Source organism: Lepisma saccharinum, chromosome 1, assembly GCF_977018435.1.
Source record: "Lepisma saccharinum chromosome 1, izLepSacc3.1, whole genome shotgun sequence".
Lineage (NCBI taxonomy): Eukaryota > Metazoa > Arthropoda > Insecta > Zygentoma > Lepismatidae > Lepisma > Lepisma saccharinum.
In genome coordinates, this window is record NC_139229.1 from 98,367,772 (window position 1) to 98,383,550 (window position 15,779).

The 15,779-nt window shown below is 37.9% G+C and overlaps 1 protein-coding gene across 1 annotated transcript in view; it reads right to left on the minus strand.

The window, feature by feature from the left end:
• LOC145998506 (ionotropic receptor 25a-like) overlaps positions 1-15,779 on the minus strand; it is a 211,554-nt gene that overhangs the window by 45,583 nt on the left and 150,192 nt on the right. The window contains exons 10-12 of the mRNA XM_083134932.1: positions 11,136-11,324; positions 8,518-8,717; positions 7,334-7,472 (exon numbers count right to left, since the gene is read on the minus strand). Of these exons, the coding sequence (XP_082991058.1) occupies positions 7,334-7,472; positions 8,518-8,717; positions 11,136-11,324 (528 nt within the window). The remainder of the gene's footprint in view (positions 1-7,333; positions 7,473-8,517; positions 8,718-11,135; positions 11,325-15,779) is intronic.

Sequence of the window (15,779 nt, forward strand, 5' to 3'; positions counted from 1 at the left end):
ATTTATAATATAAGGAGATAATTTGTAAAGACTCTTGTAAGACGATTTAAGAGCCTGTAATACACTTTGCGAGTCAGTAAGTATTAGGAACTTTCGTAAATTTAATTTTTGGACATATATTAAAGCTTGGTAAATTGCGTAAGATTCTGCTGTAAATATTGAACAGTCTTGTGGAAGCCGAAATAATAGATCTGTTTTATGTCGTGGATCGTACACTGCACATCCAACTCCTGACTCACTTTTAGATCCATCTGTGTATATGAAATAAAAACTTGGCCATTGAGTAAAATATTCCGATATGTGCGAATAACGAGGGAAATGAATATTATCTAGAGACTGTTGAGGATAATCTAATGAAAAAACAGGCCGTGAACGCATCTGTAGAACATCCTGATATTCTTGACAAAACGAATTATACAATTCTATCCACATAGCAGATTTTCTGTTTGTTACTTTTCCTGTTTCATGTAAGTGTATCATATTTGTTAGTACATTGTTGAAAGGATGCTCACGATATGATTTCACTTTGAAGAGCATATTTGCTGCTAACATCTTCTGTCTACATGAAATGGAACATTCACCCGCTTCCATGTATACTACTACGTTTGGAGTGCTGTTCATAACGCCTAAACATCTTCTCAAGAATTTCCTCTGTATGACATCAATGGAATTCAATTTTCCTTCTGTCAAGTTACACATTAACAATAGAGAATAATCTATCATAGGCCGAAAATAATTCTTGTAAAATAAAAGCATAACTCGAGGATGACATCCCCACTGAGTATTTGCTATTGCTTTGAACAAATTAAACATTTTTTCTGATTTGACTTGTATTGCTTTAATTTGGTCCTTCCAAGTTAGTTTTTCATCCAAGATGACACCTAAATATTTTACTCTGGATGTAATGGGAATTCTTGTTTTTCGGCTCATTGAGTGAACTATTGGAGGTGTTCCCTTTTTACTAAAAATTGTAATATTAGATTTTTCCATTGAAATGGAGAGTTTTTTACTTTCAAGCCACTTTTGCACTTCCAATATTTGTTCCTCTAAAACAGGAAAATCAGTATGAATTTGTGTCGTGGACATATATTGGGTTGGTGCGAATGAAATGTCCGGCCCAGGTGCGTCATTGCCAAAGGCCAAAAAAATCAAAACTACAATACCTGGTTAATTAAAATAGTCGCCGTCTGCAGCCACACACTTTTGTCATCGCTCAGCCAACAATTGGATTCCATGGCGAAAGAAGTCTGGAGTCTGCGACGCAAAGATCTCCTCAACGGCATGTTGCACCGCCCGATCATCAGCGAAGGTCTTCCCTGCTAGGAAGTGATCGAGATGCGGGAAGTGATGGTAGTCAATGGAAGAGAGGTCGGGAGAATATGCTGGATGAGGAAGGGTTTCATATTGCAACTCATGGAGAGCCTGCACCGTCCTTTGCGCGACATGTGGGCGAGCATTGTCGTGCAACACGAGGACACCATGTCTGTGGACCATTGCTGGATGCTTGTGGAGAAGTTTGTGGTGCATTTCATGGAGTTCAGCACTGTAACAATTTGCATTGATGGTTTCACCTCGTCTGAGAAAGACATGATGGATCACACCCACCATAGACCACCATACCAGCAACAACACCTTCCGTGGGTAGAGAGGTGGTTTCGGAAACCGTCCTGGACGTTGATCACGATCCAACCGTTCTCCTGATCGTTTATGATTGTCATAGCAGATCCATTTTTCATCTGAAGTGACAATCCGATGCAGGAAACCATCCAGGTTATTCCTTACACTCAGATAACTGCACACCTCCAGACGGCGAGTCTTGTTGACCGGTGTCAAATCATGTGGTACCCATGAGTCCAACTTTTTCATTTTACTGATCGCAGGGAGCCGCCAAACGACAGTGGTATGGTGTATGCCTAACTCGTCTGCAATGGCACGAACACTTTTCCGAGGGTCCGCTTCCACGGGGTTCCTGAGGAGCTCATCCGAACATGATGTTGGTCGATGGCCACTGGGTTCATTTTGCAATGCTGTGTCACCGGAACGAAATTTGACAAACCAGCGGCGAATGGTGCGTTCATTTACCATTCCTGGCCCAAATGCACTGTTAGTGTCTTTGGCGGCTTGCTGAGCAGAATGTCCAAGTTTGAATTCGTAGAGACAAATCACTCGCAATTGTGTGTTCTCCATGGTGCACTTTCAGATGACCCTGTTCAGCAACACACTGCCTCCTGACTGTTTGGGTGCTCCAGCCTGTTTGCTGGACGTATACAGAGTTTATGACGTTAGACCTGTGACCTCAGTCAATCCCTGTGTTGTGTGGTTGAGCTGAGTTTCCGACCAGACGTCAAAGTGGACATTTCATTCGCACCAACCCAATAGATACAGATATCATCTGCATATTGAAGATAATTGACTGTTGGAATTAATTTCCTTTTCATCCCGATCATATATATGTTGAATAACAAAGGACTTAAAGGACTTCCTTGAGGTAACCCTTTGCAGGCTGAATACGGTCCTCTACTTTCACTGAAAAAGTGGAAATATACAGATCTTTTACTGAGTAACTTCCATAATATCAAAACATAGTTGTGAGGTATTTTTAGCTGTTGTATTGTTTGTATTAGGATATTAATATCTACATTATCATAAGCTGCGCTTACATCTAAGAATGCAGCTAATACAAGTCTGTTTCTTTTCAGTGAGTCGAAAATATACGAGGAAAGAGTGATTAATCCGTCTTGGCATCCTACCCTTTCGAAATCCTATTTGTTCGAACTGAAATATATTTTGGCTTTCTAAAAACCATTCTATTCTTTTTGTATCAGTTTCTCAAATATCTTTCCTATAACTGACGTCAAAGCTATAGGTCTATATGATTTACCTACTTGAGGGTCCTTGCCTGTTTTTAAAATTGGAATAATCAACTGTTTGGACCAATCTTCTGGTACTTTTCCATTATTTAAGAATTTATTAAAAATTGTGCACATCGCCGTTAACGCTACATCTGGAAGGTGATTAATCATAGAATAAGTAATTCCATCCATCCCTGGAGCAGATTCTTTACTGTTGCCGATGATTTCATAGATTTCCTCTTTTGAAATTGGAGTTGCAAAACCTTTCGCCGAACGTAGTTTTGATGTGTAACTACATAATTCATTTGGTGTTTCAATTACTCCGTCTGACACTGTAGGTATGAGTTTCTGAATAAATTCAGTCTTCCAATTTGATTTCAAAGGGACCACATTTGCTGTACGAGGATTTTTGAGCGACCTAAACTTATTCCACACATATCCTAATTTCATGCTTGGGTGTAAATTTTCACAAAATAATTTCCATGATTTTCTTTTTGCTTTTATGCATAATCTCTTTGATTTGGCCACAGAGCGTCTGAATGCTATCCAGTTCTCCGGATTTGGTTGACGTGAGTATATTCTTGCTAATTCGACTCTATGTAGTTTTGCTTCAGCACACTCTTCTGTCCATCAGTATATCTTTGGGAAGTGTTGTTGACTACTTTTTATCACCCTGGGACAGCTCAAGTCCATCACAGCCGAAATGATTTTTACAATCCTCGTATGTAATATTATCAGGTTTTAATCCATCATCCTCTGAGAAATAAATATTTAAAAGTTTAGTATAATTAGACCAATTAGCTTTGAGTACTTTCCATTTACGAATAGTTAATATTCTTTCGTTTGTTGCATGGCAATAAGCCAGATAAAAATAACATGGATAATGATCGCTTGTTCTCAAGTCCACATCGGCTTCCCATGTAAAGTCTGCACAATACTTTTCTGAAATTAATGTTAAGTCTATAGATGATGGATTACTTCCATTTCTATGCATATGAGTAGGTGAACCATCATTTAGTATAGTTAACTGTTCCGCCTCCATCCATTCAACAAGAGTTCGACCCAACTTATCTGCTGCCTGTCGACCCCACAATGGGTGGTGGCAATTGAAATCTCCAGTTATGATTAATGGAGTCTTGAATGAACTAATCATAGACCTTAAATGTTTCACTGCAATTTTTTGCGATGTATAGGAAGATGGTATATAGATCGAGATAACAGTAAATATTTTATTCAAAATTTGCACTTGTATTCCCACTACTTCCACCTGATATTCTCGAAGAATCACTAAATTGGGATTAAATGATATGGGTTGGAATGCCAGACTTTCATGTACAAATATACCCACTCCTTTTCCGCCTTTTTGATTAATTACTGCGTGATGATTTTTTTATTTCAATTGAAACTCTCCCATCCCCCCATACTTCACACACACATATAATGAGAGGATGATGCTCTTCTATCAGTTTCATGAGTTCAAGTTTTCTTGAAGGAAACGAGCATAAATTCCATTGCACAAACAAAAACATATTTTGCATGTGATAACTTACTGATTATTATATTTAATGTTGAGCATCTTCATATGATTCAAGCTCTTCAATAATTTTCAATAACTGTGAAGTAATATTTGCACAATCGACTAGAATATTTTTAATTCTCCGAAGATTATCATCCACAGTTATGTTCGACGTTAGTTTTGCCATAACTTGTAACAAACTAATCATTATTTGCTTTTGAGAGTCATATTGTGGGATGCTAGTTCTTAATTTTCGTTTTTCCGTTGTTGTCACTGACGTTGGACTGCTTTGGGAATTTAGTAATACATAATCTGGTATTTCTTGTTCGTTTTGGGTTTGAGGATTGTCACACGACTTTAGATTTTGCATACCTTTATTTTTCATAACTTCTTTACTTTTAAATATCTTCCCAATTCTTCGATCAGCATAACTATTGTTCATGTTGTAAAGATGAGGTTGAGAAGATTTCCACGAATATAAGTTTCTTGATGTCCCTGATTCCTCATCTCTTAGAGTGGCCAGCACCTCATATCTGTTACCTGTTGTAATTGCTGAACTTGGAGCTTGTACAAAGGAAGACTCTGCGTTAGTTGTTTTTAACTCTGGGAAATCTTGTAGTATGTTTGCATAAGAATAATCGTCTCTTTCGGTCATAAATGAACTACTAGAACTAACTTTTCTCTTTGCTTCTTGATATGAACAGCCCTCATATGCTATCACCTTCTGAATTTCTCTTTCCTCTTCCCACTTACTGCACGACCTCTCAGTTGCAAGATGATTTCCTGAGCAATTTATGCATTTAGGTACTGCAGCACATATATCATCATGTTCATAATCACCGCACCTTGGACATATCGCTTTGGACTTACAAACATCCTTTGTGTGAGAGAAACGGAAACAATTCCTGCATTGCATCACAGATTTTATTTTAGGTTGTACCTGAAATATGTTACTGAGTAGCTTTACATGCGAGGGCAACCTTTGTGATTGAAACGTTACGCTGATCAATTTGGTCGGTTTGAACACAAATTCCCCATTTTCTTGATAAATCTTCTTCTTAATTCTTTCCATTTTGATTATTGGAATATTTCTCTCAGCCTCTGCTTCATCTTTTACTTCTTCTAAATTTATATGTAACGGTAACCCATATATTAGTCCCATTCTGTGTAAAAGACTCTTCGGGATCTTGACATTTACTTTATACTTCTTCTGAAACTCTTTGTTCAAGTAAAAGTCATTTGCATCATTGGATGTTAAAAAGTAAACCTTTGCACGATTAGGACCCGATGCCTTAACATAATTCACCTTAATTCTAGCTTCTCTTAAGTGACTACCTAACATAATAGCACTAAAACTACCAACGTTGTGTTCCGCTCCTTCAACAAGCACAATATATGGGCCATCGTGCCCAGGATAGAATAAGTCATTTTTATTCACATTGTCCTTTGATTGCATTGTACGCTCTAATACGTTTGCTTTGAAAATTTTTGGAGCATTTATAGATTCCTCCTTTCCACTAACTTTTGCTCGATTTCGTTTTGTGTTCTGACTTTTTGGTTGCTTAGCAACCAATTCAACATCCATATTTTCTCCGTCTTTATTTGAAGACGTGTCCTTTTTTACTTCCACTACTTCATTCGTCTCCATTTGGACGTCCTCTCTGCTTTGATTAATAATTTCCTCGCTAGACATTTTCCCTCACTTGAATGAAATTTGTTGAATTTCTTACAAGCAGGAAACTTTATCTGGATGGCCCAGAGCCTTCCATGCTATCTAGATTTAACACTGATTTATCTTCTAAATCACAAGATTATTTAATATTAACTTACGTTTCAATAAATGTACTGTCTTGTAATAACACAGAACACTTTTACAATAAAAACGATGATTAAATCCACAATTTAAGCTTGAATTTGTCTGTAAGTATATATTACGCAACTAGCTAATATTTCACCACAGACTATCCTTCCTAGGAGATAGTAGCGTGAACAGAACTGATTCTCAACCCACAGACTCATCCAGAGAACGACAGATGTGTAAGAAGAGTGCGCGTTCTGCTGTATGTGGTAAACAAAAAAGTTCAATAGGAGGCTCCGCTTGTAAGAAACTGAAACTTGTTCCCAATGTAATAGACTCAGGTTTCCATAATTCAGAGTCTACTGCATCAGATGACTGTGCTACGGCTGACACTGAGTGCTTATATTGCAGTGGACTTTTTCCAGATGATCATCAAGGGGAAGAATGGGTGCGATGTGTAGTGTGTTTGTTACATGTGGGCTCATACTCTGTGTACCGGTGTAAGATTGTCTCCGTTTCTCTGGATTTTTCTGTACTCTACATAGTACCAATAATTTCAATAAAGGGGCAGACATGACATGTCAGATCCATGTTGTTCTTTTCCACGTTTCTTAGATGTGCAATAAATAGTAATATGACGCATGCCAGTTACAATTCTTAGATTTTCTCTTTGCAGTATTCTTATTCCATAAGGCAATCTCACATCCCCATATTAGGAAAACGGTTTCGTAATATGGTGAAAAAATAGTACTGTCAGATTCTTATTTTTCACTTTATGCATTCTACATGGTTGTCGATTTTGATGACTGCAATAGATCCACGGGGAATACACCTATCACTTGCTTGTACTCATTTTTCCAGGATCACCATTATACAAAAACCTCCCCATATTTGGCAACTTTCCCTACACCGAGTGTCAAAAAGTGCAGCGAACTAGACGGGGCTAATATCAGGACATTGCAATTAATACACTTTATCCACACACGCACACACTAGGAACACTACGATGCCAATTTTACGCGATTTCAACACCCGTTTACAACTATGTTGCAGATATCGTGTTGGAATCAATAACCAACCCACCTATTATCCATGACGTAGCATGTATATGAAGATAGTCTGCACTGGCCTTGATATAAGAAGATACTGGCAGGCCCTTCTACGTACCTGAGGAGTTAGCGACGTCATGCAGAACCAGAGGCATTCCTTCAGGTTGAACTCTCTCTTCTCCTCATCGTCCTTGTACTTCTCCCTGTTGTTCTGGTAACTGTAAGGACTCCAACGGTCGAACACCCACATCAATAAGCTGAAAATAATAATAATAATAAATCGCTTTCATTAGAGCGAATATGTTTCGGTCACGAGGACCGATTGTCCAGAAGACCCTTGTCAATCCTTGTGGGTGTTGGGCCTGGGACAGACAGTATTCACGGAGTCTATGACAGAAATTTTTCAGAAATATATTTTTTAGGAGTCTTAAGAAATCATATTTTTGTTCCTTAGTCTGAAGTCCTATATTTATTTATGTAGCTCTTATTTTTATAAGGCTTAAGGCTTGTCTTACACACAGCAATGATAATATGTAATAAGTTCCATAATATTATGTCTAGGTATGTTGATAATAAAGGTAAAGTTTCCCGTGCATATAGCACCATGCCATGAAGGCCCATTTAGGGGATGTGGAGGTAGGGCCACACAGACATTCTCGATATCGGCCATTTTGGAGATCAGCACCACACTCCGGCCGCCCTTGCTCTCCATCGTTGCACCCAAGTACCCATTGATTTGAAACTGGGTGAGCCCCAGAGACGCTTTATGCGGGGACAAGGCCGGAAAAATTCCGACCTTACATCACCCACACTGGGAATCGAGCCCGGGTCTCCAGCGTGGCAGTCAGACGCCCTACCGACTATACCACGGCTGCTCTTTAATAATAATAATAATAATAAATCGCATGATTTTTTATTATATTCAAATATAATCATTATTACATTTTAATTACATATTTCGTATTATTATCTAAGAGCAATACGTAGAATATGTTGAAGGTTAAAACAGAATTATGGGAGGCTAAGAAAAGTTTCTAAATTAGTTTTTCTTTTCATTTCCGATATGACTCTGGTGCGATGTTAATTATATTTAATTACAAAACCTGGAGTGTTCAATATCAAACTATTAATTGTTAAAAGACACAAAGAAAACCTCACTTGATTCATTCTTTTCATTTTCAATGATATTTAACTGCACTATTTTCCTTCATTTAAAATATACAACAAAAAATACTAGCAAGTTGCTTGCATGCTTCAACAAATTACAAAAATAATCTGTTTGTTAAAATTAAAATTACTTACCTAGTGAAGAAGTAGGCAGCCAAGATACACAGCCACACGTCTGTCTCCAACACTGTGAGGAACTTGAACAGAGATGTCTGAGCTTTGGGTTTCTTCATCATGATTGTGATTCCCACCAAATCATAGTAAGGCACAGTGAAGTCCACCACGTTCTCACGCTCCGCCATTACAGAGAGTGAGCCCAAAGCTATATCTGCATCCTGAATTTAAAACAAAATGCAATTAGCAATATAATATTTATTTGTGGCGGTTCATTATTATCGCAATGGAACACGAGGGGCATGAAATGCATGCATGGCCATCTGTTCTTCGTCTCAACATTATTTCATTTCCTCCTTTCCGAATATCCCCACCGACATGGGTTCTCATGGGACTTGGTTGTTTCGTGTGCTCATATCATGGCGGACGATCAGTCGGAAGATCTCTTTCGCCTCTCTATACATATATTCTAACTCGTTGGTCGCAGTTCGTTTTGTGCCTCAACAAACACATTTGCTTCATGCATTTATCAATACTTTTTCTTTATAAAGTGGCTCAGCCGTAAAACATAGATAAAATAAATATTGAAAATACCCAGCAGGGTGCAAAATCCTGGGGGCGAGAGGGGAGGTTTCCACTACCAACAATCTTGTCTTAAAAATTCCCCCAGTACAAATTTCCGGGGGGATAGGTTTTGTTACAACAACATAGATAAGCAATTGGTTTTGACTTTACTAAGGATAATAGGTGTTCCAAAGAACGAAAGGTAATGTATCTTTCTGTGTGTGTGAGTGTTGCTTGCTTTCTTCCCCCGGTTCATCTCTATTTATCTTTCTTTCTTTCAAGAGACCGTTAACAGATCTACACCAATAACAATATATACTGATAAAAAAAGAATGCAAAATAAACATAAGTATGAAATCTATTTAATTTATACGATTTATACCTCGTAATAACAGAAAGCAAATCTAAACAAAAACTTACATATTCACCGCGAAACACACTGAATATCCATAACACTTTATCTAATAAGTACGGAACGGATTTTAAGGAGGAGCACCTTTTTAAAAATATAGCTGTTTTCATGAAAAAATATAAATATGCTGACCAAGGCAGTAATTTATTTTATTAAATAAATTATAAAATAATCCTATTTCTCTCGTGTGTTTAAATATCGCATTTCTCTCTCTCTTAAGTCGTACATCATCTCTATGTTGTTTCAACCTATCTTTCAGTCTCTTTTTTGTTTCTCCTATGTACACACTCTGACATTCTTTACATTTTACTTCGTAGATAATCCCTTCCTCTTCCTCTTCCTCTTTTTTCCTTTTTCTTGTTTGCATTCTTCGCTATTCATAAGATGCTTCCTAATACGACTTAAGAGAGAGAGAAATGCGATATTTAAACACACGAGAGAAACAGGACATGACATAGAGTGGGATGAGGCTAAGCAGATAGGAAGGGAGAAGAGAATGCTAGGGAGAAAATGGAAGGAAGCCAAGGAAATAGAGAAGAAAGGTGAAGAAGACACAATGAACTGGAATGGGGGACTGAAGTTAAACAAAGAATGGAAGAAGGTGTTAGAAAGAGTGGAAAGGACAAGAGAGAAAAAGGAGAGGAGAAGGAAGGAAATGAAGGAAAAAGAGCGTGAGATATAAAGCCCAACCACATTTTATATGGAAGTATATATTTTTAGCCTTTTAGGTGAAAGTACAGTTCACTAGTGAAAGTCACCTGCTAGAAAATTCCAAAACAACTTTCTAATAGTCTGGAGGGAGTAATGTTTTGTGTATATATAATGCCCTGTTTTTGGTATCTTGTTACTTTTGTACTTGATGCAGAGTCTGATGAAGACCTTGCTAGAAGGTTGAAACGTTACGTTTAGTTTATGTTTTTAATAAAATAAATTACTGCCTTGGTCAGCATATTTATATTTTTTCATAATCATGGAAACAAGGCTTAATGGTGTTATAGCTGTTTTCATACCGATCGCTTGAGACATGTATCTTTGGACATGAAATCAAGTAAAATGAACACACTTTGTTGCATCTTTTAGCACCTTTTCGTGAGATTAGCACATTTATCCTCTTTTTACTCTTTCTATGATGCTTGAGCACCATTTCCTTCCTTTTCGTTCATTTTTTGTTAAAAAATTGGACAGAGAAATAAATGATTTTCACTCTTCTTGAGCAGCTACATAAAATCCTATAGTTCATTTTGTAGAGCAGAACGAGAGCTATAAAATTGCAAATACAATCATTGCAGTCGCAATAGTTCCCAAGATATTGTAGCAAAACCCGCGAGAGATACAAACTTCAACAAAACCTATTCGGCAGAACCTCAGTTCTCTATGTAGTCCATGCATATTGTATACAGAAGGTGCAGAAAAATATAGCAAATACCAGTAACCAGTAATTTACCAGTAAATACAAGAAAGTAATCGTAAATGCAGTTATACGGTTATTTCATTATTTTGCTTCTTGCCTCTCTATACAAATTGCTACGATGAGAACGAATAATGATTAGACGAAATTGAAGACACTCCCACATATCCGCAGTCAACCCAGAACCTTCGAAAGCGAGTTCGTTGAGATGATATTATTATTATTATTAGCAAGAAGTAGAAGACAGATTCTTACCTTCTTGACAAGCTTTTCAATCATGCCATTCCAGTTTCCATTCTCATCCATATTGCCAAAATGGTCGACATGATCGAGTTCATAGTCGAAGCCCAAGAGTTCCTTTATGTCATCCAACAGATCAATGCAGTACCCTTTGTACTCTGGTTTCTTGTCCCCTTCCTTTACTACGTACACAAATGGAGGTTGCTGCAAGAGAAAAGAAGGTCCACTTATGCTCAAATATGTTAATCGAGATATTAGGGTCTACAGTTTAAAGTGAGATATGAAACACCGTAAAATGTGCCGCCACCAGGGATCGAACCTAAGACCCTCGATTACAAGGAGACAGCGTTTTTATACTATACCATCGGGGAGGCCAGCAAGACCGAGGCGAGAGTCAGATAGGACCAGAATAATTCCTCTGCAAAGTTTCAGAAATTCGTTCGAGAAATGAAGTTTTATTGGTCTATACCAACCGAATAGTGGGTTTTGGGGAATTGAATTGATTGGGGCGTTTTTGATATGTATGAGGCATGTATCTGAAATAAAGCAAAATGGCATTCTGGCTGTATGTGAAAAGATGGTAAACGTTTATTATTTTATCGAGTGTTCCTACGTTTATAATCATTATGATTAGTTACAAAAATAAATATGTGAAAGTGTATACTAAAAAGTACATAAAAACATTAAATTTTCATGTAATTTCCAGAGTTATTGAAAAAAAAAGTAAAAACCTTACTCAAACTATTGCGTGCTCGCGTATACATTAACTTCACACAATCTAACAATGCGCGCGCAAGTTTGGTAGGTAGAAGGTACCGCCTGTATTATTGCATCATGTTTAAAAACTTCAACAATATACCCAGTCGTACTCGTGACGTTTTTACACTTTAACAAATGTTTGTGGGTTTTTGAGTTGAAGAATTAAATGGGTAAAGATTTCGAACGAATATTTTATTTATAAACATATGAAACAAAGATAAGAGCGTCAGTGACAAAATTAGCCTTATTTTCCTGTCGGATGTTAAAGCTATGAAGTCTGAAACAATGAAGTCTGCTCTACACACCTGAAGCACAAATGTCGTCGTGTGCGTATTCTCGACATATCTCTACCGAACTGATTGCGTACCCCTTCAAATCATTCATGTAGTCCTGGGGGCACGCGTACACAGTTTGAGAACACTGGTCTACATAATGTTGGCTGATACTGATATTGAAAATAATCCTCACCACACATACATCAACCACTAGCGCGCCCAGTATTTTCGAAAGATGGGGTTACGTATACTTTTTCATAGTTGTCAGTCCACAGTTTGCCATCTTTTCTTGCCTTAGAAATACTGGGCCAAAGGGGGGTATGACCCCAACACCCCCTTGGGCACGGTACTGACAACAACCTACTTATCGTGCAACTTACCAGTTGAGAAATAACCTCAATTTTGTTTCATCCATAGCAAGGAATATTTTAAGGTGATGAACACAAATTTCCCATGGAGAAGGCGAATGGATGATATTCAACTTGGCGTCATCACGTTGAAATCGGGCAAACAGATTGGTATTTGTTAAGAAAAGCGTATGAGAATTTTCTTACAGCGTAAAAGTTGCATTTAACCACTTTACATACTTTTCACAGTTTCTGTATGGCTTCTGAAAAGGTAAGAAGTACGCATTCCTCATATGATCACGATAATTATGCCCTTAATCACTTCGGCAAAAACCACATGCACAATGCTTACCCGAGGGACCGGTATGTTTTCAACATAGGATCTGATCTGTTGTGCCAGAAATATGGCGCAATGGATTGTGGGGGAAATTGTTCCCTGAATATCATCCATTAGACTGACATAGTCACACACTATAATAGACTGACTGCTTGCTGATGGTCTGAAATGCTGATAGATTCAGAAATGTTTGTGTAAGTGCACTTCAGTGTCGTATGCGTGTGTATAGGCTGATATATACCATATATGGACACATGAACTCAGTTAAAACACTGCCGAAATATTTCCTAGCCAATCTCCCGACATGTATTAATCCGCGCGACAACAGGGCTTCAGAATCTTTCCTGCCAGTTTTGCCTCAACCGCCGAGCTGTTCATGTCGCAGACAATGAGAAAATCCGCAGTATTGCCAACCGCTAAACAGATCAAAACCCGTACGTACAGTCGGAGAAAGAATTACCTGGGCCACGGTACCTAGAATTTCGTAACGTCTTAAAGCCTGTTGTTTATGCAACCCAAATAACAAATTATTCGCTTAAGTTTGTCTGGTGGATCTGAGTTCTCGGGAACGATTGAGCATTGATAGCATGAGTCACATGACTCATGCCCCAGCAACAACAAACAACAGCTGGGTGCTACGTGGCCTCAAGAAGAACATTTCAGCAACTGGTTTCTTAACAAGATCTACTCGTAAGAAAATATATTTTTCGAGTGATACTAGTCATTGTCAAGAAGGTTCACTGAAATTATGGTTCTCATCACAGGCCACATGCCACACGCTAATGGTTTAAGTCCAGTTTATGCACTGGACCTACAGATTAAAGTGGGATCCGAACCAAATGTTCCTCTATCTGGTATTGAATTCGGAAGCCTTTGATTACATGTCGAAGACGTTACCACTACGCCATCGGAGAGGCAATGGAACGCCTTGAGAAAGAGACGAGTGAAACCATATTTGGCGTAAATTTTAAAAATAAGACAATATTTTGTGGTCACAGTTTCGAACCGTGGGAGAGGCATATATATTTTTTTGTCCCATCGTCCATTTCACGAGTTTATAATTCTTCCTCACCGACACGATTAACGCCAGTGGGAGAAGAAAAGCGAAGTAAAATAACTGAAACAGAAATAAAAGGGAAAAGCGAAACAAATTTTATCCATAATATTCTGCGGTCACTTCAGTTGTATTCAAGGAATCCTACATTTAAAGAGAGCCGTGGTATCTAACTTGTCTTTTCCACTTCCTTTGTGCTCTCGATTCCCTCGGTCACGATTGGTCTAAAACTAATTAATGCGACGTTAATTAAACAATCCAAACAACGAAACAATGCACAATCAACTGCACAAAACAACATTCCATTTGTTTTCGAACCGGAAAACAATTGACATGCTGTAAAATGAAGCAAGAAGCAGTAATAAACTGGGAATTTGGTACGGTATAGAATTAAATCGGTGAAGATGTTCCATTTGATTGGATTTTTGTTATTTAGTGACGCTATTCTTTCACTTTTGGCAAATAGCGACGATGAAGATGATATGATGACATTGATTCACGGACACTCACCAAGAACACCCATGGCCAAGCCGAGATTCGAACCAGGGGCCCATGCTGTCGTAGCGCGCTGTGCTAACCACTACGCCACGGAGTTTGGTTAGGAGTGGACATTATACCATATTTTGTGTACGCAATTGGGATCAATCAATCGAATGACTAGGCATATTATATTATTAATATATTCATATCATAATATCACGTCATATTATTCGGCACGAAGTAACATCATAGACATTCAATCTTGCATGATTGCCTTTCAACTATTTCTTCGACTTCAGGTTAATAACATCAATAAGATAAATTATGAAACAAATGATAATGAATGTGGGATATTGACAGTTATTTCGAATTACCTGACACAAGCAACATTAAGCAGACTCGGTGGGCAAGCTCATTAAGTGGTCAACCTTCGATCTCGTCACCAAAGTTCCCGGATTTGTTCCCTTGTCACAGGTGTTTGAGTATTTCGTCATTAATTTCATGTAATGGTCACTCGTCCGCGACTAGGAAGAAAAGTGATGTTACGTAACAAAACTTATAAAAATAAACATGATCGAAGAGTACTTATTTCATCTCTCACGAAATCTCCTATAAAACCGGGATATATGAAATATATGTATCTTCACATACTATTTCGATTTCTATATTTAACTAGCCGAGACCGAGAACGGGAGAGCAATTTTCAGTTCGAGAAACCGAGAGACGGAGACACTGTAAAGCCTTGTTTCTTTCTTGACATCTGCCTCTGTTCGTTATTGGCTTTGTATTGGCAATTATTGTCATTATTCCTCCCCTGGAAGTAAACCATAACGACGATTTATGATTAAATACATTAGAGCAGATAAAAGGGCAAGAACAAGAGAGTCATGCCTGCCCTGGACTTCAACCCAGAACCTTACGTAACGAGATTTGAAATTCTGGAGAAGGCATCTGTGTTTCGCTTGGCTTTCTCTTTCCTCAACTTCTGTTATTTTATCATGCACGTATAATTAAAATGGATCTCAGAAAATACGTTGCGATCCATAATTGTGTTGGTTAGATGCTATAAATGTGAACTCCAACATGGAATAAATTATTCCCTTTTGTATGTGGTTGAACATGAAATTTTCTTACACTGTGACAATTTCTTTTTTTAGTTTTTCTGCACAGATAAGCTAATCTGGACTGGACCTTCAGTTTAAAATGACATACGAACTAATACGTGCATCCACCGTGTATCGAACCCGGGATCCCTTGATTATAAGGTGACGACGTTCTCATTACGCCATCGAGGAGGCCCCGTGAGAAAATATTATTCACTCGATCTATGCAATAATTTATTTAAACATTTACATTTTCGTTTTCTTCTTTCTTTTTTATTAACTACTCTTCTAGGACTCTTTTTTG